Below are 27,029 nucleotides of genomic sequence, written 5' to 3' on the forward strand. Positions count from 1 at the left end.
AACCGCCAGACAAACGCCTCTTGTAAAGTCTACTGCGGGCGGAAGTTCGTTTCAGTTTTCAAATAGAGCTGTAAACTGAAACTGCACCTAAAGTGTTGAACCTCAAAGAAAAGATGACAGCAACCGCAAGTATAGAGGACTTGGCATAACTGTCCGGGAAAACAAATAAATTTACGAACGTCTCCCAGAATTTATACGAAGATAATGTTGCTAACGTTTTATAGCTAAATTATATTGAAAAACCATTCTTCTATGCCTTGTACGTATTACATTGCAAAGGGAACAAAGAATTATCAGCAAACCAATTATTTAAGTTCAAGTAAAAAGTCCCCACTGGATTCTCTACTATAAAATACGTGACGTCTTTTGTTTAAAATCAATGTTTTTCATCGGACGTTTCGCAGTATTTTTCTAAATTGATAATATCATAACTACTTAAAGATATTTGCAAATACGTTTGTCGGCAGCTATTAATTGTTTTTCTTGTTTACCGAAATATTTCATATCGCACGACGTATCTATCTCATTTTCAACTCGAGTTTCATGTAAGGTATGCTTAAGAGATGCATTGATGTCCTGGTAACAGCAAACATCTCTGCATGTTTCTACGCACTTAAAAAAGGTTTTGTTCTCCTTTGTTTCAAACCGTGTATTTTTAAGGTGGATTTCGTTGAGAACATTGACCACAATCCAGAATTCTTTAGTGTGGGAATGGCTCTTGAACTATAAATGCTTAACTTTAGGTGTACGAAAAATGATCAGAGATATATGCATATTCTAAGCTTTCTATTTTAATCAAAAAACTTCAGTCAGAAAATGTTATCATCAAAAACTTTTCCTACCCTTAAGAAATGGAAATAGTCATGCGCTGTTTGCAAAGTCTACTTCGGGCGGTAGTTCTGCTCAGTTTTCAAAGAAAGCTGTAAACTAAGCTGCACCTTAAGTATTTAATTTCGACCAAACGATGACAAGAACCGCAAGTATAGTTGACTTGGCATAACTGTTCGCAAAAACAAATAAATTAAAGGAAGTCTCTCAGAATAAACACAAAGGTAATTCTGCCTGCACGTATTCTTTGTTTATCTCATCTTTCATATCATCGGTGATTTTGAACAGAAGACATGATTTCCTTGGTAACCAAATACAAATGTTTCCTTTCTGATCAAGTTTAAGTTGGATTACATGTAACAAATAATCAGTAGTTTTCTAGCGCATTTAGATTATATAAGTAGCTACTGAACACCGAAAGCTCTCCCACCACTGGAAAAATATCTCTAGGCGTCCCGCTGTTTGAAAACCATTTTGGAAACAATTTGTCTGCCAGGTATCATCCGCACGTTATTAAGGAATTTGACTATTGGTACCTGTCAGTTTCCCGTCTAATTAGGACCGTTGAAAAGCAAGCACAGAAAATACGGGCTCTCATTCTTTTCGGAAACGTTTCTAGAAAAGACGATCTTACCTGCTGCTGAAAAATTTCATCAAAGTACAGAGTGAGCAAGACAAACAGTAGGTTTGTATCTCCTATTTGAAGTTCCTCTTGATAAAGTAAGCTGGCACTATACACCTTGATATGCATTAGGATATTTTGTTCTCAAAACCATATTCGTTATCCTCAAGTAAAACTCAGTAAGGTTAAGCAAAGAACTTAATTCTTCGCTATCTACAAGTTGTATTGAAAACCTCCACTATAAAGGGAAGTTTGATTAGTCACACACAGTGAAGGTGCAATTTCGACTGAATTGCTCTCGTCCTTAAACGTGGAGACTGTATTTTTTGACAAGATGAGGTTACTACAGATTGGAAACTACGGTAAAGCAGCATCGCGAGACGCCAAAACCTCACGTAACTTTAAGTGGGGAATACGAAATAGCTATGTTAAACAACAGTTTATTTTTGTGAGTCTTTAATATATAGAAAACTAGCAAGCAAACTTCCAACTCTGTTCATGAATTCAGTCACATAATTTTCCTCAACTCCCTTTCTAGTTCTCTTTCATCGATGTAGAAACAGAAAATGTCATTTTGAGAAAACACCTTGCACCGTAAGTATGCAAAAAAAGTACGCAAAAATGAGCTACTAAGTGCAGAAACGGAACGGAACGAGGCTAGAAATATTTTGACCGAATAGAAACAAAGACAAAATTTAGCGACGAAATAGAAAAAATGGAACTCTCTTGGATGCGGCGGGGTTCCATGGTAGATGTAACAAAGCGATTTCACATAGAAGCTTATCAGGTCGTGAAGAAACAGATACATGTACAGCGTGGAAAACAGTAGCTCAGTTTTTTCTTTCTTGTATAGTTTTTGTCTCTAAATTGATTTTTTTTAACAAGCATCAGCTTGCTTCCCGAAAGCAACTTTCGGGAAGTCTGTTTGTGAGAGCAACATGCTTTCTGCATGTGCAGATATTTTAGGGAATAATTGTGAATTATGAATTGGCGCTTTAAACTCTACAAAACATAAATTAGAGAACAATCGAGATGTGAGCTTTCTCTCGCATTTACAACCCTCTCAGCGATTTTTGATCCGAAACGGTGTTTTCCTTTGAGAATCACTGAACCCAACTGACCCATCACAGACCTTTCAGACGCAACATAATAACTCTCTACCTAATTACGGACGAAAAAAATTAACCAAGCGGAAAATGCATCATACCATCTTCTCATCCCTTGCCAAGTATAGCACAGATTTGTTTACGTAAAGCGCCCACGCTCCTGCAAATGTAAGTTACAAATTTGAATTATTCATACCAAAACCTTAGAATACACAGGATAATGTTCCTCCACGTACTGTTTGTTTATTCCATGCTATAATTATTATAGATAGATTTTTAGAATCACTGAACCCAACTAACCCACCACAGACTTCAGACGCGAGAAGTTTTCTTGTCATTGGTAATGAATGTTTTTGGTTATAATTATTGTTTTCTAGGTTGAACATGGACCACCTCAGTTTTATCTTCTCCTTGCTGTTAATCTTTTCGGTTACTACTACTACCTTTGGATCTGCGCCGATCAAAGCAAACGATCCAAATGGAGAGGTACAAAAAAAAAAAGAATGACCTGTGTTATTGCCTTTCATCAAACTTTATGTTCGCAACCCTAAATGGCGTCTCTCTTAAAATGTCCATGGTATATTTGGTCCGTTTTACGCCATGAATGAAGTTATAATTTTAACACAATCATGTAAAACGTGAAAGAGCATGAACATTAGCTTTAACAAATCGAGGTGCTTTTTAGAATCTGGCATTTATGCTGTGACACACTTTTGCAAGAAAGTCAAATTGCAACGGCCACAATTTCATTGAAATACACAAATGTACCTTTAGAAGGATTTTATTTATATTTTTAACATTTTATAAAGGGAAAAAAACTTTTTGCATGGGTCAGATGCTAAACAATAACCGCTAAGCCCTTGGATATATTTTTCTCCACATAGGTACTAGAAGAAATGCCCAAAACCAAGGTGATAACAACTTTTACTGGTAATAAAAATGTGTGAAGGGGCATTTTTGAAACATTGCTGATTCTTGTTCTAACATTTTAGCTTTTTTTTCCTTACAAAGCGGGGAGCTGAGGCATTGTTAGCAGATGTTGGTCTGGCCCACTTTCCTGAAATGGTTCCCAATCGCCAGGTAAAAAGATATTAATGTAAGTTTTTATTTTGGAAATAGAATTTTCTTACTTTTCGCTTCATTAATTCAATCGTTGCGAAACTACTAACCGCAGATCACATGATCTGATTACTGCTGGGTCAAAAACATGCTTTCTTTGACACTATGAAAGGAGTAATAATTATTTAACACATTAAATTTACTTTTCTGTTGGTAATGTCCCATATTACTTCATTTTTTTCACTGTTTTAAAAAAGTAACTTTTCACAATATTTGATACATTTGGCACATGACTTTAGTAAGTGATCGATTGTTGAAAGCGTGTGAAATTTAGCTTCTCGTTATCTGTGTTTAAGCGTTACCAGTTTAGAGGTAGTGGATATCACGGAATATCCTACCCGTTCCTCGGTATACACCCCACATTTTCAGGCGAGCGTGTATTCCAAGATAATACAAGTGATAAGTGGAATATTCCATGGTATACCACGAGAGGGCGTTGCATAACTATTTTATACCACACCATAGAAATGCACTGGCCAACGCAATCAATGTGACGTATGCGCGTTGCATGATGGGAAGGTTGATGCAATACCGTCGAATATTCAACGGGTTTCCTGTATTCCGATTGGCTGCATTTTCTATGGGAGATATTCGGCCACGCTATTGATGCTACAGTTATGTAAGGTAGTTCTAAAATCGGCTGATAACAAAAGAAGAGATGAAGAATGAAAACCAACTGAATGAGCTGACTGTTTTACTTTCTGCTACATAGGAACTGAGGGCCCTTTTAAAGCGATCTCATAACGCTGAAGCTATACCGCAGGAGCCGATGGACTTGGAAAACCTAGACAGCGAAAAGCGCGCGGCCAGAAGTAAATGATCTTTCGTAATTGTAGTTAGTGGACTGACACATGAAATGAATTGTCTCGATAGTTGTAAAGCCTAGTTAGAGACGGTCGCAGAAAAAAACAAAAAAGAAAAAAGAAAAAAGGCAACAACAACAACCAAACAAATGAAAACATAGGAAGTTGCACCTCCAGCTAGGTTAGCCCTCTAAGGATGGCAAGGGCTTGCACCAACTCGTTAAAATCAAGAGCTGATAGTTTACCAAGTAGTCTGACATTAGCTAGATATGGTTTGCCCGCCTGGGTAGGGGTGTGCCGTGGGGACACTGAAACCCTTACCCTATACTAGACCATGATCAGCTTGATTTTGCGACCCTATTCTGGACAAGGTACCCAAAACCCGTACTCTATCCTAGACTAGCTATTTTCCATGCTGAAACTTTATCACTATCGCAGCCCAACATACGTTAACTAAGCCAATATCTTGCAAAGTCACTTTCGAGTTTTAATTTCCATTGTCGAACCCAGGGTAAATAACTCTGTTCTAGACTAAATTATTTATACTGGCCACTTGTCAGTTAAATTATAGCCTACTCTAGACCAAAACTATTTATCCCAGACTAAATTGCTTGAAAACTATTCCCTTCACAGCGGTACAAACCCACATAGCTTATCTTGAGAGTCCCCCCTCCCCCTGCGGTAATAGTTTGTCAATAAACGAGTAACTATACAAGTTGTGACTCTCTATCTGTCCCGCAACGCTGCGCTTTCCAAAGAGATTCCCTCTTCCGAAAGCGCAAAGTTGCGCGACAGAGAAAGGGCCAGGCAAGATTTGTTCGAAAGGTGGATAACGCCCTCCTCTGGATAAATCCCCACTGTCTAATGGATAATACAATTTAAGAGTTTTCATTGGCTTAGCCATCATGGGTCATAAGCCATTATACCATGCTCTAAAAATATGGTGTGCAAACGCGTGATTCTTGGGGGCCTAGTCTTCTACATTTTAGGGACGTTTTTAAAACGACAATTAATCCAGTCTCGCTTGTTGGATATGAGGTAATCGTAGCCAACGAGGCCCGTAGGGCCTCGTTGGCTATTTACCATCTCATATCGAGCGCGCCCTCGTGGAATAATTGTTAATTGTCCGGTGGAGAGCGTTATGCGGACCATACAAGTAACAAGTCGAGATATTTGATTCGTTGATTTTTACAAAACCTTACCAGACGTCTTCTATGTGCCTCCTTAGATCGCTTCCACTTCTGGTAAGGTTTTAACAAGATTTCGGTTGATACAGACTGTGCAGGGGTTTTATTAAGATCTCACGTACTTGCTCATTTAATTTCAGTTGCTGCAGGAACTATTATTGCAGGTGCCGAGCTTACAATCGGCCTGCTGCAAAACCTCCTAGATGTCCTCGCTAACGTAAACCGCAAATGCGCCGTTGGCGTTGACAACGAAAGTGGATTTAGGTGGCAAGAAGGTTCTACCTACTTTTCTTCTGGCACTGCAGATGAAAACCTGCCCTATTCTGTTTCTGATGGTAAAAAGTGAATTTAGCATTTACAGGGGCTCGCTAGTATAGTAGTTATCATGCTTGAACTTGACCAACACAATATGACCAACATGACCGTTTCACCTTGCTAGGCATCAAAGGAGGCAGCGTGGCGGAGTGGTTTAGGGCGCTGGTGTTGTAATCTGGAGGTCCCGGGTTCAAGGCCTCCATCTGTCACTAGCGGGATTTGTTTCTCGGTATCCCTCAGTTCAAATTCTTGGTAACGGTTTGTAAATAGCCAACTGGTCTGCCTTCTGCCAGTTGGGATTTTGAACTATGCTACGTTTATTTGAAACATTTGTTTCCTTTGTTTCAGTGGCATGCCTGTAAAATAGCTAAGCTTACTGCTTGTATAGCTAAGTGAATGACCACTATAAATAATCTTGACATTTACATTACATTTTTATTTCTGTTTAGGTTTTTTTTTTTTTTTTTTTTCACCTTTTTTTTTTTTTGTTGTTGTTTTTTGTTCTTCACCTTTTCGCGCCATGCTTGTTTTGTTACATGATTTTTCAAGTGATATCCCCCTTTTTCAGAATTATATTGGAGCCTCTGAAATAGGACCGAGATTAATAATTAAGAAGAAAATCAACACCGTTGTCAACAAAGCGCCCAAGAACATTTTCAAGAACAGTTATTGAGCTCGGTTATTGTTAAATATCGTGATTCGTCAGTGTCTCGCAGAAGAATTATTTTCCTCTGTCTTCGGCTTCGGCAAATAATTGATCTGCTCGCCACTAACAAATCATGATATTTTCCGAGAACCGAGATCAATCATTTTTAATTGTTTCTCCGTTTCTCCGTTTCTTTTTTTCTTTTTTTTTTTTTTCTTTTCTATTTCCACAGGGTATGCCGTACTTTACGGGCCTCGCAAGACCAATGGACCGGTCGCAACGGGAGTTGTCGGAGTCCTGGCCTACTACATTCCAAGCATCGGCAAAACACTTGCTGTGATGTGGTCTGTCCCGTTTGATTATAACTTCTACGAGAACTGGTGGAATGCTAAGCTATACTCTGGAAACCAAGACGCCAACTATGATCAATACGTAGATTTGTATTATGACGCAAACCCCTTCAAGGCAAATGGTTGGCATGAGAGATCCCTCGGTTCTGGTCTAAAATTTTGCGGCTCTATGTCCAGCTCTGGTCAAGCTACCTTGGAGATTCATGTCCTGAAAGAAAGCGGAACTTGCATGTAAAACAAGCATGCTTGCCTCACTCGCTCGCATAACCGGTGTTAAGAAGTAACAGGCTGTATTGTGTAGTAAGTTTAGTTAGGGGGTGATGGTTAGCACGGTCGCATCATTGGCTGTATGAAAGATTTCTAGTTGAAAATCTGTGGGGCTTATTATTAAAGAGTTGAAATGACAAATAAACGTGTGGGAAAAATGAAAGTAGTATTTCGTTGTTTTTCACAACTGAACTTAAACCCAAAAGTTAAATGGGTTAGTCAGGGGAGCTCTTCCTTAGACGCCGATGGCTTCCTCGTTTTAACCCCTAACTTTTAGTTTACAGAAACTTTAAACACCCACAAAAGAGGGTGGTGAAGTCAAGGGTGGGAGGGGCGCAAGATCACCTTTCACACAAAATAAGTTGGACTTTTCACAACTGAATTGTTTTGGAAAATAACGGTTTGTCGGCAACTGATTCCACGGGGAAAAAATTAAGCTATTCCCGAATCACGAAATTCCCTTTACCCCCTACCCCAAACTTTTGTGCAACACCGAGCTAAGTTACAGAGCTATCACGACTAGAATGGTTCCGTGGAGAATTGTTCTGAAAAAAAAAATTCATTGAACTAAGTGCAAACTAATTTATATGCATTTTTTTATTCTCCCTTGGCCGATAATGCGAGTGAAACTTCATTGTTCATCAATACCGAAATTCTAGCCAAGTACCTCTGGTTTCTTTCAATCTTTAAGGTTCTCTTTAGTCCCTTTGAGAGAGCCTTATAAATACTTTCTGATCCATAGTCTTGAGTCCCAATGTACGTCGCAAGTTGTGAGTTTAAACCATTTTGCTTCAAGAATGAAGCACAGCTGTCTGCGCTTTTATGGAGAACTTGTTTGCAAAGAACTTTCCGGGTCTTTTAACAACTTGTGGCGATTACATTTTACATGCTAGCAGAAATTGTACGAGGTTCGTTTACTGGTCGTGGCGATCCGAGTAAATTGTGCAGCTGAGCATCTTTGCCGTGTTGCGATCTTAAACCCTTTTCAAGAGTCATGTCTCCTTTGGAGGGCTAATGTATATACTCCTTCGCGAAAACAGCAGCCCTATGACAAGGTGCAAATTGCATTGCGCATAATTTGCATAAACTTTCAAGTTGTGTATTTTGCGGATAACTTCCAAGAATTTGCGACCCTTAACGCAATTTATGAAGAAATGTTCAAGCTACATATTTTTATTGAATCAAGGCAGAAGTATTTTTAAAAAGGAATCTCATTTATAAGGGAAGATGTGGCATTCTGTTTTGCTATTTATTTTGGTTTCATACACATCTAGTTTTTGTCACGCAACACGATTTTCTTTAGCAGTCAGACACAGTTTTCTAAAAGAATTAGCGACTGCTAAGACTGCTAAATATATTCGAACTACTAGTGAAATTACTGGCTAAACTATCGTCAATCAGAATGCAGATTTTCCTTAGGACTTAGCAAGAACATTGGTTCGTCAACAATCCCGTACAATTTTCTGCACAATCGGTTTAATTTTCCGGTACAATTTGCCTCCAAAATCACACGTTATTTTTTATTTGCTGCACCCTACTAGAAAGCCAACTAACTTGGACGTAAGATATTCAATTCAAGTTACCAAAAGTCTTATCTTGACAAATTTGGAGATCGACATTTTGCCTGGTGCAAGTAGCAAGTCGCATGTTTTATTGCAATACGACTTGGTTTACTGCAATGTTCTAAATAATAACAGCAGTAGCCACATTCAGTCATTGGCTGCTATTTTTCGTCAGTGTTGTCGTAGTTTGAATTCATACCGCGATCGGCTCAGCTGTTATCTCACGAGAACGTTTCAAGCGTGAACTTTGCGTAACTGGCTGGCTTTCAAGCAATATAATTCTTGTACCGACCCTTTCCGAAGACGATCGACATCTTTGTATGTGAGATGAACGAATAAGGCGCGATTCTTGCCAAAACTTTATTCGCAAAACTCCGCATTCTGTCACGAAGAGCGTGCAATGTCGCGTTTCCCGTCCCCAGTTTCCATGGTCTGCGCATGGAACGCTTGCGATCATGACCCCCATTTTGGCGACCAAAACGCTTGCATTTTATGACTCGGGCTTTCCTACGGAGGCCCGAGTAATAAATCCCTTATTGACTGAGCTGGTTAGGTCAAGATGGCTAGATATTAGCCTCCTTCTGTTTTTGCGTATTTATGGACCTCGACTCCGTCTTGTTCGTCCATAGACAGCGAAAACAAGAACTTGGTCAAAATCCAGCAATCTTGACAGAGCAAGCTTGGTCAATAATAACCCAAATATATATGTACCATCGAATTTCAGTCAAGAATATACTGTACAATAAATCCCACCCTACACTGGACTTAGCAATCAAGGTGGCTCCATAGGGTAGTCATTTATGGAGTTGCGCGCGCAAGTATTATGTGTTGGATGCAGTTTTTGTATTTGTTTTTACACCCAGTCCTCTCGAACTTATTACATGTAATAAGCAAGGTTTAAATAGTGTTTTACTATCATATCTGTTAAAATTTTGGGTCTTAGTCTTGAATTATAAATGCCCAAACAGATGTGTTTTTTTTTTTTTTTTGCTTTTTTTGTGGCCTTATTTGTGATTTTCTTAAATTTCCTTCGGTGAAATCTTCCAAATTTTCACAGCGCATCGCACCCTGCGGGATACGAATTTTAAACACGAAAAAAGTATAGTTTGTAAAGGCCGTTTTTTTCCGATTTTTCCAAATTTATGTCTTTTACCGCTGCAAAAAACTCCTCATAAATTTCCCTGAAAAACGAGCTTCCACTAACGTCAAACATTTGCTAACAGTCTGCCAAATTTTACTGAATTTCAGCGAAAAAAAACGCGAGAAACGGCTAGTTTTGTTTTGATTGCTTTTTGGCTAGTTTTGCCATTTAGAGAGAGGACAGATTTTATTCGGTTTAGTTAAAAACATCATATATAAATTTACGCCAGCCTAAAAGTGTAGCTCCTGGGCCGGGTTATTCAAAGCCCGATTAAGCTCACCCAGGAAAAGATACAATTTTGATTAGAGTTTTGTAACTTTGCGGTGAGGTTTTCTCTATTTTGTTTAGCCTTCTGGTTTGAGTTTTAATAATCACCATATACACAAAACAAAAGAGCAAAAAAACATTTGTATAGAAGAAAAAGTTAATATATAGATTTAGCAAAGCCTAAAAGCGGAGCTCGTCAGTTATTAATTTTTTGGGATGTTGTTGCTAATGAAAATAATCCAACATGTACATGTATGTGAGGTAAACTGCGAACGATTTTATAGTTTCAGCCCGAGATAGGATTACATCAGCAGACTGAGGTGTAAGATGGTGTGATGATGAAAATACCGCCATGATTTCAAGGATATCAGGGGAGCCACCAAAAACGTTGATCACATAACAGAACTGTCTTCTGTGCTTTTTGGTCACAAGACATCGTTATTAATCATTATATTCTTTCTTAGTTAACATGGGGACTCCCGCACAAAAGAAGTTTACACATTTTTTGTTGTTGTGGGGTATGACTGAAATCCAGTGGTTACAAAATACGCAGTCCCCAAATCTCTACCAAATGAAATCTCACAAAAAATACCAAAATAGTATACACATGTAAAAAGTTAAAAAGTTTTGTTTTCTAACTTGATCCCCAAAGATCGTTAGCCATCTTCATTTTCGTATGGAGTCTCCTCCTGCTGAAAGAGTTTGCACCATATCTCAAAGTATAAGTATAAGCAAAATCCCTCTGGCATGAACGATAAATATGATATTTTGTTACTGATCATGAATACTTGCATAGGCTTCGGATAATAATTTTATTATTCAATTCCAAGGTGATTTGTTCTTTTTCTCGACTGAGATTGTGGACTACATATTCTAAAGTCCATCCCATATAATTTATTAATTTTGCTATTAATAAATTATACCAAGAATTATAAGTAAGCTATGAGTATGTTATATTATGTATTTGTATTTTGTCTGCACTGCACAACCAAACGCACTCAAAGATTTTGAGGCATAGGTACATTTGCCAGAAAAAGCCAGCATATCCAAGATATGTTTTGATTGACACATCAATTAAAGATAATTTACAGCAACATGGATAAACAATACGTCAATATCCTACATGCACCCAAGCTGGACATGGGGTTATAAGGCAATCATTTAAACAACAGATTGAAATAATTTATAAATTAGAGAACACTATTTGAACAACACTAGGGAACAAATTAGCCTTATTGGACGTTGCGAATGGCAAGGCTGTCGGTAGAATGTCACAAATTTCTCAACTCTTTCTTTCTACGAAAATACTAATCCTGCAACTTTGCTTAAGACCCAGTTCTCCATTTCGTGTTGGCAAAATATTAATTTATGCCATGCCCAATGCAGGTTATCACAAAATTTATTTAAGAGCAACATAAACCAAGAACAATAAATATCATTTTCAAGCCAAAAAAGCAATTATTTAACTAAACCATAACATGGTGAGTAAATTACCTCTAAGAAAAACTGATTAACTTAACAGACACTTTAAATAATTAGTTAATACATGTATCATAGGCGTTTCTTAATAATCTAATACAGTGTATCTGTCACAATGTTGCAGCTATGATATTACTACACACAATTATTCTCCTTCTCTTCTAAAGTCCATCCCAGGCCATTTGGTTCTGCAACCTCCTGTCCAGCCGTAGCCCATAGCATGCGCTAGTGTTCCTAGGTTATTTAAACTTACGTCCATAATGCGCGATTTGGCTTGGTCAAGTGATGTCCGCGCCCTTGCACCTAACAATAAAAATTACGAAAACTATCTCAAAGCTATTTCTAAAAGTTACGCCGATACATATTATTGCTAATTGTTGATAGCAATCGGCAAGTAATCTTTGAACCTGTAAATAGACGAAATGCAAACTTACCGCTAATAAATACGAGCAGTTTGGGGACAGTGTCAGAGCTTTTCATAAGTTTTATTGCAATCGAATCCGACAGAATGTCGAGTATTTAAGGTTGGAGCCCTGATGCAGTCCAAGAATGTTTAGCTATGCTCCACATTCCGGTCGATTTTGTTTCTTTATTCAAATAACCTACTTCCAGTACTCCCTTAAATACATGTACCAGGCTATTGTGGTAAAGGTTAGAGTCGTTATGTAACACAAGGACGGTGAACTGTGCTGATCGACATTTTTCTTATTTCAAGTACTCTACTTATTCCAGTACTTCTTTACGTGCCCGGCTAATGCACATAAAAGTTGGTGAAGGTGTATCAACTTACTTTCAAGCATCTTGCAACACCTGAGCTTTTTGATGCTCGACAATTGCTCTCCAGCTCCTCGGTACAATCCAACCAATAGGAAGCCATCCCTTCTGCACTGCCGCAGGTTTTCCTGTCCAGCATCCTGGTCATAGCAGTCTGGGTACGAGTATGGATGAAGAGAAGGCTTGCAGCAGGCTGTCCATTGGATACTCTTTAGTTCGTCACTAGACCCCCGGTGGAACCCTCGAAGAAAGAATCCAGGCGAGCATGTGGCCCAGCCTTCACTACAATGAAAAAATCGACTATGACCGATAAGATCTTTTCACTGGAAGACAGAACGCTCCTATGCTTAGTTCAGTTATCTCATGTTCTTTGTCAACCGTAAAAAAAGGAACGTAAAGGACCTAAGTTTTATGGATTTATCGCACAGATAGAATAGATGATGATGCTTTCATTATCAACCGATGGCACAATTAAGACTGATGATAATGTGATTACGTTAATTACGGTAGAAGAGGGTTTTTTTATTAGTTTGTTTTTTTATAGAAACACTCCTCCACCAGCGCGTCCTCACTTTTTCCGGCATCATCTTTAAATAAAGGATGTTGTTGCTGTTGCCGTTTTGTTGTCGTGGCAAAAATGCTTGCATGTCATCAAGCATCTGAACCGACTCGAGTGAATAATCGCACAAAGGTGCAACCCATCTAACATCACGGTACCGAAAGGACCTGTATAACGTTACCTGCTGAAGCTAAGCTGCCAGTCTGCTGAGTGGCAAGTGTAAGGCCAGTTTTGATGCATGTTCGGCGGCTGGCAGCATTTTCCTTTTGAAATGTCTTTCAAGTTGTCGCTGGTACCCGTCAATCCGAAGCCTTTAAGGTACAAGAATTGTTCTCCTGTAGGGCACTCAGCGTATCCTGTCTTTCCAATACTGTCTCCAAAATTGGAGGACAAGAAACATTCTTGGGATGCCGTGTAGGGCAATAAAAGTAGAGCAAAGGCGAGTAGGTTGATTAATCTCATGGTCGGAAAGATTACCTAGCACAATGAGTAACGGACATTAATGTTGTTGTCTAAATCCTTTAGTAGCCTCACTCTTACAAATCCTAACTCTAACCGGTTTTTTGCATGAATGCTGGCCAAGTATTGGTGTTAGCCGAGAATGCCGGGACGGGACGGGCCTTCGAGTAAGTAAAAGAAGTTTTGCAATACCATCGACCTATCGAAACCAACAGGTGTTGACATGATCGAAAGGACAATCATAAAACTAATATTTCCTTTCCTTCTTTGATTTGGAGATAAAGGGTTTGGCTTTTTGAGGCCCTTCACGTCGTGACCTGCCAGTACATTAATTTGTCATATCATTTTGACAGGAATATGTCACTTAGTTCTAGAGAGTTAAAATTTTCTGACGCTTCTACCAGACCACTTTTATAGACTTCAAGCGCAAAATTAATTCTTTGTTGTAATTATCAGATGTTATAGTTCTAAGAATTTGGCGAGGTTTATCATCACAATATCCTTAGTTCAATGATCGCCTTTAACGTAATCCTTCGTTCACTTGACACTTGATGGCTGTTCAGAATAAATTAAGGACTTACTGAAGGAAGATAATCTCATCGTTTTCAGATAATTAGCTACTGAATCTTGAGACTGTCATGTCTCACGTAATGTTAAATGGACACCACTTGACGCATTTGGCACTTAAGTAGATTGTACGTACAACAACGACAACAACAAAAACAGAAAACAAAAGCCAAGTCCCTTGCTTAATCTATAGCTAGTTAATATTTGAATTATGGAGCTTGGAGTGAGATACTTCTAGGTTATTCATAAAACGTCGTTCGCTCAATACTTATTGACCTATATCAATGCACTCACTGTTAATCTTCTATCCACTTGTGATGAAAGACGTGTCTTATCAATCACTTAATCTGTTCCTTGCCAAGTTTATATGGGCACTGATCTTCGTCTCTTTACTATTGTTCTTCGTGTTCAGTTTTGGGGGCGGGTGTGGCAGTAAAAGCTACCACACCACCCGCTGCCACACCACGCCTCATGTACCCTGTCATGTTTCATTCAATTCCTCATCACTTTGGTCATTCTCCTTCTTTAACAGAAGGTCCAGTTAAATACTTTCATTTAAAATGCCGCATACTAGGATCTTATCTTTCAATTAAGAGTCTCCTTTCTCGGCCTTGGGTATTAATATACAATACCATATAAGACTACACTTACTGGTCCGACAGGTTACATTCGAACCGTACACACGAGGGTTCTTCTTCGACGATAGATTTAACGTGTTGATTAACCGAGGATAAGTCGATGTTACGACTTTGGGACGATGATGTTGATATTTTTTTGGTATTGAAAACGATTTTGACGGCTGGAAGTTAGCGTGCGTGGGTGGGACAAGAAAGCTAATAAAAATTTTACTCTTGGCTTGTGAAAGTTTCTTTCAAATAGCGTATATGATCTCAGATGTTCCGAAGAAATTGCTAGATGGAACGAAAATAATCATACTTTGGCTTCATCCTGATCATTTTACGAAGGCCTAAATGATGTTAAACTAATTCGCCGAGGAAACTTTAACTTTGAATTTATCTGCGCCCGTCAGCGAAGTGTTTTCAGTACGTCACTAGCTTAGAAGTCTAATTATTCTGAAATTAAGACTGACTATGTGGTAATGAACAGTGGAGAAATGGTCGCCAACTGCAAACGCTTACTCCGTTCACGAGATTTATGGACGCATCCAATATTTACAATAAATTCAAATTCAAAAAATCTTTGGTTTGGAGTTCCCTGAAAGGGTACTGAATGACAACTTGCAGTGTTGTTTTAAACACAGTGGTAAAGTGATCTTGTTACCCAGTGAAAAAAATCTTTCTGTTTGATTCAAGCCAAGCAGTGTCCCCTCTTTGACTAATCAGCTTTAATAACGTGGGAAACGAAACGGTACGCTTAATGGTAATGTAGGTCGGTCGCCTTAAACTCTGTACGACTCATATAGGTTGGATTTTGTCCGTTCCGTCACTGCGAAAGGCTACATTTTTCCGTTTCGTAACAGTTTCCAATGAGATTTAGAAATTTTACTGGATGGTTCAATTCTCGAGAAGACTAAAAGAAGGACATTCACCGTTACGCGACTGAAAAAAAAAAATGAGCTGATGCGCGCTTGCATCGCTGCCAAAGACAAATCAGTCCGCACTCGAACTCACAAAGGTTTAGTCTTCTCCGCAGCCGTTATTAGGGTCGTCACGCAACGCTTTTCTCCCACTAACAGCTGCTTAAACCCGAACCCCATTTGTTTCCGCGGATTAGCCAATCACAACATCCCTCACATATTCCTGAGGCGGTCGCGCCAAGACTAATTATCCAATCACAACTCGTGTTCTATCGGCTACTGATAGTGAAACCAACATGGCGTCGCTCGAAGAAGCCTTTATTTTGTTGTCTTCCACGTTCAAAATCCCCACGTTAAATTATCATCAGAAGTTGGCAATTGAAAAAATAGTTTCAAATAGGAGAGATGTTTTTTGTGAACCTGGCTACCGGCTTTAGCAAATCTCTTATTTATCAAGCTCTTCCACTTGTGTTGTCGTAGTGGTTGACAATTTATTATTGTTCCCGCGATTTGCGATGGAACGCCATAAGCGAAGGTCTTTCCAACGGACTGATAAGCCGGTGATAAAGTTTTGTTCACATTTTTACTCGGATACTTAAAGGACACTTTGATTTGACTCGTATCACGAGAGCCATGGCCAGAAATCGGCGTCGATGTCAACATTGGAAGGGGAGAACTTCCGTTCAGTTGTGCATTTGGAAAAGCGCGTAAGACCAGACCAAAGGGATGACTTTGAATCGGTGATAAGCAGGAACCCAGCGGCATTCTGTCAGCAGAAATTGGTGTTCCCAACGCATCCGAATCTTCGTGGATGGCAGAAGAAGTACAAGTGGTATCGGCAAATCGCAGCGATTTGGATGCTTTTCCTCGAGGTGATGAAGTTGATGTATTTTTGGCACGTCTGTCGGCATTCTCATCTGGATGTAGTAGGCGTTTTGCCCTGAGATTTCCTCTTGCCTTGAAGACTTCTTCGATTTCTTTCTTTAGCTCCTTCAACTTATCCGATGCCCGATTAATTTTTATCAAACGCTGGTAGCATTTGTCTCTACAGACGAACAGTTCGCTGTTTTCTGAGTGGCGACTCACGTCTACCGATAGCGAGGATCGGATCACGTAGGGGCCAAACCACCCTCCTAATGTTTCATGAAGGCTATATTTGCTTGGTTTATATATGTCTGAAACAAGTTTGACAGATGAGCTTTCTTTGTTCTCCAGTTTATTTCAATTTGAAAGTTGTGACAAAATGTCAGATTATGACGTCACTATTGATGACGTCACCAAAACGTGCTATAATTTTTTGTAAAATCTGATAAAAAGATTATCTCATTGCAAAGGCCTTGACTTGGGGAATAAAATGCCGGAAACCGTTTTTTGCTATGATGATTATTTTTTGAGATATGGTAAGTTAAATATATTTTTGTTGGTCCCCCGGAATTTGCTTAACCATAGTGTCTTTCTTAAGTCAGTCTCTCTGGTTTATTTTTTTTCAGTTTTATTATAAGAGGGTTAATAATCTAGAAGAATAGAAAGCTTGATGTTGTCAAAAATCGTATGGTTTTAGAAATTTGATTTTCGGCTTTGTTAGGATGGTATTAACAGTAAAAAACCGGGTGACGTCACAGGTTATGACGTAACAAAACTAATTTTAACGCAATAACACTAGAGGGATAATTTTTTATTCCGATTTTCTTCTTTATTTTTGCTTTAGCCATCTGGCACATCACATGTGCAACATAGCTGCATTTGCTGGAACAAAATTACGGCTCCAATTTAGGGATTTTTCTCAAGGGGGGACCCCATATTTTGCAGAGTTATTTTTCATATTTAAAAATGCCATATTTCATTTAATTTTTGTGATATGGACAAAATTTTTTCAGGTTTCGACTCCCCTTGATGTGCTCTTTCGAATACATTGTAAAAAATATGCATATTAAAAACTTCAAAAGTGGCAAAAAAAACATGACGTCATCGCTGTGACGTCACAACTTTGACATTTACTGACATTTTTCACGTAAATATAATGGGCAATAGGTCTCCTGTTCATCTGCCAAATTTGGTGTAGAAAAAGTCAATACTTTTTAAGTAATGTGAAATAATGTGAAATACCCAAGAACTGACGAAACATTTGGGGGGTGGTTTGGCCCCTACGTGGATGACTTCAGCAATGCCGAGTAAACTCTTACCGAAAATGAAGATTTGTTATTCTTGAGGGAAGCCGACGAGCAAATGAAGCACCTAGAACTACTTTCGACTATTTTCTTCTGAGTTAGATCCATAGGAAATCTCTGGGATGTCTCGCAACATCTCGGTAAGGAGGCGATGAATTTACGCGGGGAAACTGACGTCATTGACAAACTTGATACGTGATTGGTTTCAGAGCTAACAATAGGCAACGCGTGATTGGTGCATTCTGTAATTTTCACGTGAGCTCTAAACAAAGGGAAACAAATGGGGTTCGGGTTTAAGCAGCCGTTAGTGGGGGAGAAGCGTTGCGTGACGACCCTAATAACGGCTGCGGAGGAGACTAACAAAGGTGAGAGCTTTAAGTTTGTAATATTTAACAATCAGTCACAAAAGTGGGTGGCGCGGTGGCCTCATGGTTATAATAGTGCGCTCGATTCCGGATCGAGCGGTCCGGGTTCGAGCCCTGGCCTGGAACAATGTGTTGTGTTCCTGGGCAAGGCACTACTCTCCCAGTGTCTCTCTCCACCCAGGTGTATGAATGGGTACTGGCGAATTTAATGCTGGGGGTAACCCTGCGATGAACTAGCATCCCATCCAGGGAGGAGTAGAAATACTCCAAGTCGCTTTATACTACAAAAACAGGGATAAGATTCGTCCTGATGGGCCACTTGGCTCGTATGAAGACTTAACATTACCTATAATCTCTACTTTGACCGCTATTAAGCTGAACAATTGTTTTGGTTACTACAGCATTTGAAATAGTGACCCCCAGATTAAAAGTTTATTTTAGTTAGGAAGATCATGAATAACTCTTCAAAGGTAAATAGTTTGTGTGCACGATCGGGAAAAGCACGGCAAACAAGAAATAACAACGAAGTTTTCCCGTGAAATACTACTATAAAGCGAACTTTGAACAAGATACCAGGAACATGGAAGAAGTTCCCAAATATTAGGGGTCTTCTGGATTAGAGCACAATTAAGGAGAGAACCAACATTCCAAAAGTTAAACGCCGGACCTATGGCCCGTTTCTCGAAAGCCTCGAAAACTTTTCGGGCCTGCAATTTAAAGCCATTTTTGATTTATCAGTATCTAAAAACAGAGAGGTGTATACACCAAAGACTTCTTGTATAATGGGAACCTCTGTTCATAAACAGTTCTGTAATCATAACCTTGGATATTTTGCTTTGGCTTTCCAGGTGCGAAAACGTTTCGGGACCCACGAGGAACCGGTACCTGCTCGATCATCCATCGGGCTCCGTAGTGGATTTAGTCTTTACCTAGAAACAGCGAAGTTTACTATTTGCGGGAAGCTTAACAGAGTGCCTGAGTCTAGAGTGGCAGAAAAGATCTCAAAGCAGGACTTTCTCTTAATGGAGTTGATAAACTTATCAATACGATTCTGACAGTGAAAAAAAATTAAATTGAAATTACTCAAATGATGCTACCTTTCAAAGGATCTTCAAAATTATAGAACATTTAAATTAGAGTTTGGTTGAGAAGAAAAAGGAGACGACTGATAATTCCTAGCTTGACTCCACTGTAAGTAAATAAGTCAACCCTAGCTGGTTTTCTTTATCCTTTTCGAATTGAAATTTGGACATCTTGAATTCACACGACGGAGGAAAACTGGAGACTCCAAGAAAACCCTTGGAGTAAGTCAAGATCCAACAACAAACTCAACTCACATATGGCACCGGGCCAGAATCGAGCCCGGCCTACACTTGTGAGAGGTGAGTACTCTCGCCTCTACACCATCCCTGACTCACACTGAATAAAGCAAAGGGGCGCGTGGTAAGTTAATCAATGAAGCTGGCGTAAGTGACTGCACAAGTCTTCATTTAATCGACTTACATTGAGATCGAGTACATTTCTCATTCTAGCTAACACTCAAACAGCTTGCTTTCAACTCAACACCATCAGTCCTAGTCTTACTCTTCCTTTTCTTCAATAGGAAGTGGCTTCATCTCTTTACTGTTGTCGATGGGTTTAACCTTGGGTGCCGGGGGATGGATACGAGGAAACACCGTAGGCTCAGGTTTTGCTCCATCTTGGTCGTCAAAGTTCTTGACAGGAGGAATTTCCGTCTCCTTGCTGTTGTCGATAATCTTGACCTTGGGTGTCGGAGGAAATATGCGTGGAAACCCTGAGAACTTTTCCGCTTGGTCGGCTAGGGCAGTCAAATTCGCCATTTCGTCTTCCTCTTCCATTTCCTCGATGGGTCGTGATGGATACCAATATGACTTTATTTCATTTTCTGTGGTGTCCTCAAACTGGCCCTCCATAGTGAATGCATATAAATCTTTATTTGCCAGCTGATCGATGTACAATTGTGCGTATGGGTATCTTTGCTTCATAGCATGCCACTGCCAAGGGTGCATGTTCTGCTCCACCTGGTCTTTCAGGTCTTCGTAGAATGGTTTCTGGGCACTTCCAAAGCTGTGCTCTACCTCATTACGATCACCAGAGCCACGATGATCCTGACGGAAATTGGTTGTAGCTCCATCGTAACCACCTCCCCATTTCATGTAGCCTTCCAGTTTAACAGAGAATGTAGGAACGATGGTAACTGTGTAGGGAATGGTCACTGTCTGGGGCTTTTTGAATGCATGCCATTTAGCAAAAGTTTTCGGTGGAAGTGCTTTCTTTTCAACAATCTTTAGAATGTGCCAGTCGTTAGTGACAGTGGTCTCTTCTTCATCCCCACCCCATCCGTAGCTAAAACTTGTTTTGGCGGAAAACCCCACCCCGCCTGTCGCAGTTGGTGGCTCGTATTCCATGCCAGCTTCCATTCCGAAATAGGAATCCTAACTGCTTCGCTGGACGTTTTTTAGGGTGTTTGCAACTCGAATATCAACGTGCACTTCAGATGAATAACCTGGGTTACTCTTTCTTTTTGTGACGACCTTGCTGTAGCTTCTGTCGGGGGAATTTATCAGCTGTTTTTCCTGATCCAAGGTAATAGGGGGCTTGATTGACTTTCCAAATTTTACATCTTTCATTGTGAAGGCAAAGTTTTCGTAGGTGATCTTCAAGCGAACGTCCTTCTTGGGTCCACCTTTAAGCTCGCAGCGATCTTCTCTGTATGTCGACTCCCAGGTGTCGCCTTTCTTGCGAAAATCTTCACCAACCCTTTTAGCCCAGCATCCACTTGACCATGCATACCCCATATAGCTAGCCAGCGTTCCGATGTAATTCATGGTGGTATCCATAACACGCTGTTTCAGTTGGTCTAGTGTTGCGAGTTGGGGGATTTCTAGAAAAAAGAAAGGCATCAGTCATTCTTCTTGCGTCATTTCATTCATGTAATGACGACTTCAGACGGAACTAACGGTTTGCCCACTAACTTCCGTTAAATATATACAGTTACTCCACAAGATCCAAATCTTTCTCATTGTCTGCAGGAATTTCGTGATCGCAAAATATTAACTGATCTCTATACTTAAACTGTAGCTCGTCTTATATCAAATTAAACTAAGAATTGCAACTGGAGCAGAACTTTGGATTTATGTTTCCAGCTTTGATGAGGAAATATTTACTACTTGAAACCTTTCCTCATCTCAGTCGATACCAAAAGTTTCCAAGGCAAATCAGTACATTTGGAACCTCTCTTAAGCGACCACCTCTCTTAAGCGACTGCGACCACTTTTAGAGTTAAAAGTTGGAAATTTTCTTTTGTTTTAAACCTCCCGTAATCGACCACTTCACAGGTAATAGAGCGGAAATTGAACAATAGAGTGGTGTAACATTATCGTATTCCTAAATAGTACAAAAGATGCAAATTTCTCAATGGGAAGTACCATATTTTTCTCGAAATTGAGTTCTTATATAAATAAAACATTTAAAACATGGGGCAAGTCTCTATTGCTACCATCTGCGAAAGAGGCAAAAGTTTGACCCAATATAGTCTAAGGTCTCCTAAGCGACTACTTCCTTGACATTTTGGGTGGTCGCTTACGGGAGGTTCGACTGTATGCGATTTGCTCGCCTGCTTTTCTTGCCTGCTAGAAGACACTCTAAAGTTAGTACGCTAATCAGAAGATTAACTGCCGCTATCGTAACATTTGAGCGGGGATCTAGATTCGTCATTGTATAGGGGAGTTACTCTTCTTCTAGAAGACTATAACCCATTTCAGAGCAGACTGCCTAATTCCCATCATGTGAAAACGCTCTAAACCACTTTGACGTAAGTTTAGACTGAAATAATCACTGGACTCACCCTTCTCCATTTTACAACATTTAAACTTTTTAATGCTTGACAATTGGCCGCCTGATGTTTGTTTATGGAAACCAGTGATAAAGCTTCCCTCAAGAGTAATAACCTGACTTGAACCTGTGATCCGTTCGAAAACCAGTGCCTGGGCTGTAGTCAACCTCAGAAAACATGTGCACTCGATAAGCTCTAAAACTGAGCCCGCGAAATTTTAACATGATACTGGTCAGCGGATACTTTGTTTTGACAGCTGTGAATTGACTAAAACATGGATGTCCAATAGCAAAGATGTACAGATCACTATAAACCAGGGCTTCATGCCTTGGATGACCTATTTAATAGCTGGAGTATGGCCGCCATGTGGCGCTATGTCGTCGTCGTCATCGTCGTGCGTACGCGCCCACGAGCAATACCGCTCGCCATGATAACCATGAGAAAAGCAATTTATTGGTTCCGATGAGTATGGTGCTCTGCTATTAATTTTATATTTATAAAATTAATGTACATGAAACGCAAACTCCAAGTTTAGTTGAAACTCAAGTCTATATATATATATATATATATAAAAAGCCAAAACTTCTGAACGGCAAGATTGTGCCTAGCATTGGAAACCTAAAGAATATCCTCAGTTTTCCTTAGTTTTTCTTCATACATGTCGAACTCACAATCTGAGTCATTCTCTTTATAAACAGACAACTGTCATGTAAGAAGTGTATCTAATATTCAAGAATAACAGTAAATGATAATTAAATAACCCTAAACAATCTTAAAAACATCTTAATAAATGATAAACCATTGATATTTTGGCAGTAAAGCAAAAAGACTATGTGTAACGTAAGAAGTATTTATATTAAGCCTGTTCCAGACATTCAGAGTGTGGGGAGGCCAAGATGAACATTGCGGCAGAAGAGAATCCCGCCCCAACCCCCCCCTCCCCCATCCCTCCCTACAAAAAAAAAAAGTTGGTCCGGAGGACTTGACCCCTAAAAAAAATCCTACAGAGGCAGTAGACGTAAAAAAAAAAAAAAAAAAAAAAAAATTCCTGCAAGCTGAAAACGTCCCACCCCCCTCCCCAATCACTTTTCTAGTGGTCCATTCCTAAAGTCACTTTCATCGTATTTACGACAGTGACGCTTAATATTATCTTTACCTTCGGAATTTCCAATTTGTCTTCATCTTTTCAGGACACATATCGGTCTAAAAACATGCTCAAAAAAAGATATTATGATCTAGGTTATACTCTCTTCCTTAAATTAAATGTGTAAAGTCGGGATAGGAGAGGAAAGGAAAGGAAATGCGAAAACCTAGCGGTCGTGGTCATTTCACGCTGTTGTTTTGCAGAGGACGGCTACGAACTATGCAAATTCATAAAAACCCATGTTTTATCAGAGTATAAAACACAGAAAAAGCGTGTTTTATTGTTTTACGCAACGTTACCTCAATATAGCAAATAAAGAAGCCTAAGCCGTGTGTTATACTGTGATGAACCATTCCGGACATTTAAGAACACTCGCGAAATGTAGAAAACACTCGCCTGCGGCTCTCGTTACTCGGGCTTCCGTAGGAAAGCCCGAGCCTTAAAATGCTAGCGTTTTGGTCGCCAAAAGAGGGGTCATGGTCCCAGGCGTCCATGCGTAGACCATGGAAACTGGGGACGAGAAACGCGACATTGCTCGCTCTTCGTGACAGAATGCGGTGTTTGGCGAAGAAAGTTTTGGCGAGAATCGTGCCTTATACGTTCATCTCAGAATACAAAGATGTGGATCGTTTTCAGAAAGGGTCGGTTCACGAATTATATTGCTTGAAAGTCAGCCAGGTAAGCAAAGTTCACGCTGGAAACGTTCTCGTGAGATAACAATTAACTGAGTCGATTGCGGCATGAGTTCAATCTGCGAAAACACTGGCAAAAAATAGGCAGTCAATGACGGTATGTGGCTACTGCCGTTATTACTTAGAACATTACAGTAAAACAAATCATATTGCAATAAAACGAGCTAAATACGAAAACGTTTTTGGACTCGTAGCTCATTAAAAACATGTGACTTGTTTCTTGCACCGCGCAAAATATGTCGATCTCCAATGTTGTAAAGATAAGACTTTCGGTAACTTAAGTTAAATATCTTACCTCCAAGTAAGTTGGCTTTCAAGTAGGGTGCAGGAAAAAAAATAAAAAAATAAAAAAAAAAATAAGGTGTGAATTTGGATGCACATTGTGCGGGAGAATTAAACCTTCGATTGTGCGGGGAATTGTGCGGGATTATTGACGAACCAATGTTCTTGCTAAGTCCTAAGGAAAATCTGCATTGACGATAGTTTAGCCAGTTATTTCACTAGTAGTTCAAATATATTTAGCAGTCTTTATTAGCAATCGCCAGTTCTTTTAGAAAGAAAATCATGTTGCGTGACTTGAACTAGACGAGCATAAAACCAAAATAAATAGCAAAACAGAATGCCGCATCTTCCCTTATAAATGAGAGTCCTTTTTAAAAACTACTCTTGCCTTGATTCAATAGAAATGTGTAGCTTGAATATTTCTTCATAAACTGCCTTAAGGGTCGCAAATTCTTGGAAGTTATCCGCAAAATACACAACTTGACAGTTTATGCAAATTATGTGCAATGCAATTTGAGCCTAGTCACAGCACTGTTGTTTTTGCGAAGGAGTTTATCATGATTCGTTTTGGCTCTCTCGAAAGGGATTATTCGGTCTCCAAAGAAGATATGACTCTTGAAAAGGGTTTAAGAGCAATCGTCCCAAAATTTCGCCTGGAGGTATGCAAAATGAAAAAATCGAAAATCCCCAAAGTTTGCCAGAATATAGGTCTGGATGAACTATTTCTATTTCAACTACTTCTTTTAATTACATTACAAATCGAACCCCCATTAAGCGGTAACCTATTAAACGGCCACCCCTTTTAGGCGGCCGGTAATCGTAGTCCCAAAATCCATATCCCCAATGGTGATTGTTTAGTAGGGACAATAGGGGGTGGACTGTAGAACACGTGCAAGGTGGGTTGGCCTTCGGCAGTCTGTCACGCAATTCTCACTGTTTGCAGTGGTCGGCAGTTAACGGAAACAACTTGTGAAGCCAATACACATGCAGTCCATGCTTGGCGCTGATAAATGGTGTGCACAGATTAACTATAATACTCAAATTGAAGTATAAATACGATAAAGTATCGATTTTACGGTTTGTTACAATTTACAAATTGTATCCGTCCTCGGCCGTTCAAAACATGAGGATTTTGTATTTTGCTTCGAAAAATAATCGCTTAAAGTTTAAATTTCAGGCAACCTGAGCAGCAGACAGGACAAATATTGATAGAAAGTAGCTTTTTATTCGGAATAGCAACGATTTTTCGCCAAAAAACTGGCCTATTGTCTTTTCCACGAGCGCTTTGTTGACTTTTGACCTCTAGTTGCGTGACACGGAATAGCGTGTTTTGTCCTTAGTGCCACCTTTGTCTGGCGCCCTAAAATTTCGCATTTTAAGTAGCCCAAAAATTTTATTGCAGCTATTTGAAGAAGAAACCCTGTTCTTTCGCTGGATCAACTTGACGTAACTCCATACCATGTACCAAGGTGCTATTTTACCCTCTCAATTCTGCCTTTATTTTGTCTTCCGAAATGAGTGAAATATTGAAGAAAAGCAAAAATCGCCCAAAAATTCAGTTTGCGATGGAATCGGACAAATAACATTTCAGACTGTTCGTAAATATGTGTTCTTTTCATTAAGACATTCAATGGCCAGATTTACCGTTTTGTTTATTTTTAAGCGAAGCTCAAATAATGTGTTGTTTGGAGCTCGTGAAACTGATGTGAGAGCCGCCAAACCGATTTTGTCGCCGTTCGCGTAAAATAAAAATCCAATCGAACTTAAAGTATTTTTTTTAGAAATAGTTCATCCAGTCCTATATTCTGGAAGAGTTTGGGGATTTTCGATTTTTTCATTTTGCATACCTCCAGGCGAGATTTTGGGACGATTGCTCTTAAATGTCCGGAATGGTTCATCACAGTATAACACACGGCTTAGGCTTCTTTATTTGCTATATTGAGGTAACGTTGCGTAAAACAATAAAACACGCTTTTTCTGTGTTTTATACTCTGATAAAACATGGGTTTTTATGAATTTGCATAGTTCGTAGCCGTCCTCTGCAAAACAACAGCGTGAAATGACCACGACCGCTAGGTTTTCGCATTTCCTTTCCTTTCCTCTCCTATCCCGACTTTACACATTTAATTTAAGGAAGAGAGTATAACCTAGATCATAATATCTTTTTTTGAGCATGTTTTTAGACCGATATGTGTCCTGAAAAGATGAAGACAAATTGGAAATTCCGAAGGTAAAGATAATATTAAGCGTCACTGTCGTAAATACGATGAAAGTGACTTTAGGAATGGACCACTAGAAAAGTGATTGGGGAGGGGGGTGGGACGTTTTCAGCTTGCAGGAATTTTTTTTTTTTTTTTTTTTTTTTTACGTCTACTGCCTCTGTAGGATTTTTTTTAGGGGTCAAGTCCTCCGGACCAACTTTTTTTTTTTGTAGGGAGGGATGGGGGAGGGGGGGGGTTGGGGCGGGATTCTCTTCTGCCGCAATGTTCATCTTGGCCTCCCCACACTCTGAATGTCTGGAACAGGCTTAATATAAATACTTCTTACGTTACACATAGTCTTTTTGCTTTACTGCCAAAATATCAATGGTTTATCATTTATTAAGATGTTTTTAAGATTGTTTAGGGTTATTTAATTATCATTTACTGTTATTCTTGAATATTAGATACACTTCTTACATGACAGTTGTCTGTTTATAAAGAGAATGACTCAGATTGTGAGTTCGACATGTATGAAGAAAAACTAAGGAAAACTGAGGATATTCTTTAGGTTTCCAATGCTAGGCACAATCTTGCCGTTCAGAAGTTTTGGCTTTTTAGATATATATATATATATATATATATATATATATATATATATATATATATATATATATATATATATATATATAGACTTGAGTTTCAACTAAACTTGGAGTTTGCGTTTCATGTACAT

The 27,029-nt window shown here is 39.3% G+C and overlaps 1 protein-coding gene, 1 long non-coding RNA gene and 1 pseudogene across 3 annotated transcripts in view; 1 reads left to right on the forward strand and 2 right to left on the reverse strand.

Moving 5' to 3' along the window:
* Window positions 1-1,342: 1,342 nt before the first annotated feature.
* LOC110051498 (DELTA-actitoxin-Afr1e-like) lies at window positions 1,343-7,406 on the forward strand. Of its 2 annotated transcripts, XM_089281365.1 has the most exons (7): window positions 1,343-1,513; window positions 2,934-3,042; window positions 3,441-3,467; window positions 3,568-3,636; window positions 4,388-4,487; window positions 5,806-6,000; window positions 6,859-7,406. In XM_089281365.1, exons 2-7 carry the CDS (start codon window positions 2,941-2,943, stop codon window positions 7,209-7,211), a joined length of 846 nt encoding a protein of 281 aa, XP_089137491.1. In that variant the 5' UTR covers window positions 1,343-1,513; window positions 2,934-2,940; the 3' UTR covers window positions 7,212-7,406. The 2 variants fall into 2 exon arrangements, with proteins under 2 accessions (XP_089137491.1, XP_089137492.1); XM_089281366.1 differs by lacking the exon at window positions 3,441-3,467 and having other exon boundaries at window positions 1,346-1,513.
* The window catches only part of LOC149096263 (uncharacterized), a 32,872-nt gene continuing 12,238 nt past the window's right edge, over window positions 6,396-27,029 (reverse strand). The window contains exon 2 of the long non-coding RNA XR_016204640.1: window positions 6,396-6,453. This is a non-coding gene — a long non-coding RNA (uncharacterized LOC149096263). The remainder of the gene's footprint in view (window positions 6,454-27,029) is intronic.
* LOC149096264 (uncharacterized) lies at window positions 19,593-21,297 on the reverse strand (annotated as a pseudogene).

The sequence above is a fragment of the Orbicella faveolata genome, unplaced genomic scaffold (assembly GCF_042242905.1).
Source record: "Orbicella faveolata isolate gen_17 unplaced genomic scaffold, um_ofav_v1 contig_48, whole genome shotgun sequence".
Classification (NCBI taxonomy): domain Eukaryota; kingdom Metazoa; phylum Cnidaria; class Anthozoa; order Scleractinia; family Merulinidae; genus Orbicella; species Orbicella faveolata.

Bases quoted from the DNA above. Each gene is read 5' to 3' on its own strand.
- LOC110051498 (XM_089281365.1), top strand. From the start codon at position 2,941: ATGGACCACCTCAGTTTTATCTTCTCCTTGCTGTTAATCTTTTCGGTT. The intron at 3,043-3,440 runs GTACAAAAAAAA...TTCTCCACATAG, and splicing joins CAAACGATCCAAATGGAGAG to GTACTAGAAGAAATGCCCAA. The intron at 4,488-5,805 runs GTAAATGATCTT...ATTTAATTTCAG, and splicing joins CGAAAAGCGCGCGGCCAGAA to TTGCTGCAGGAACTATTATT.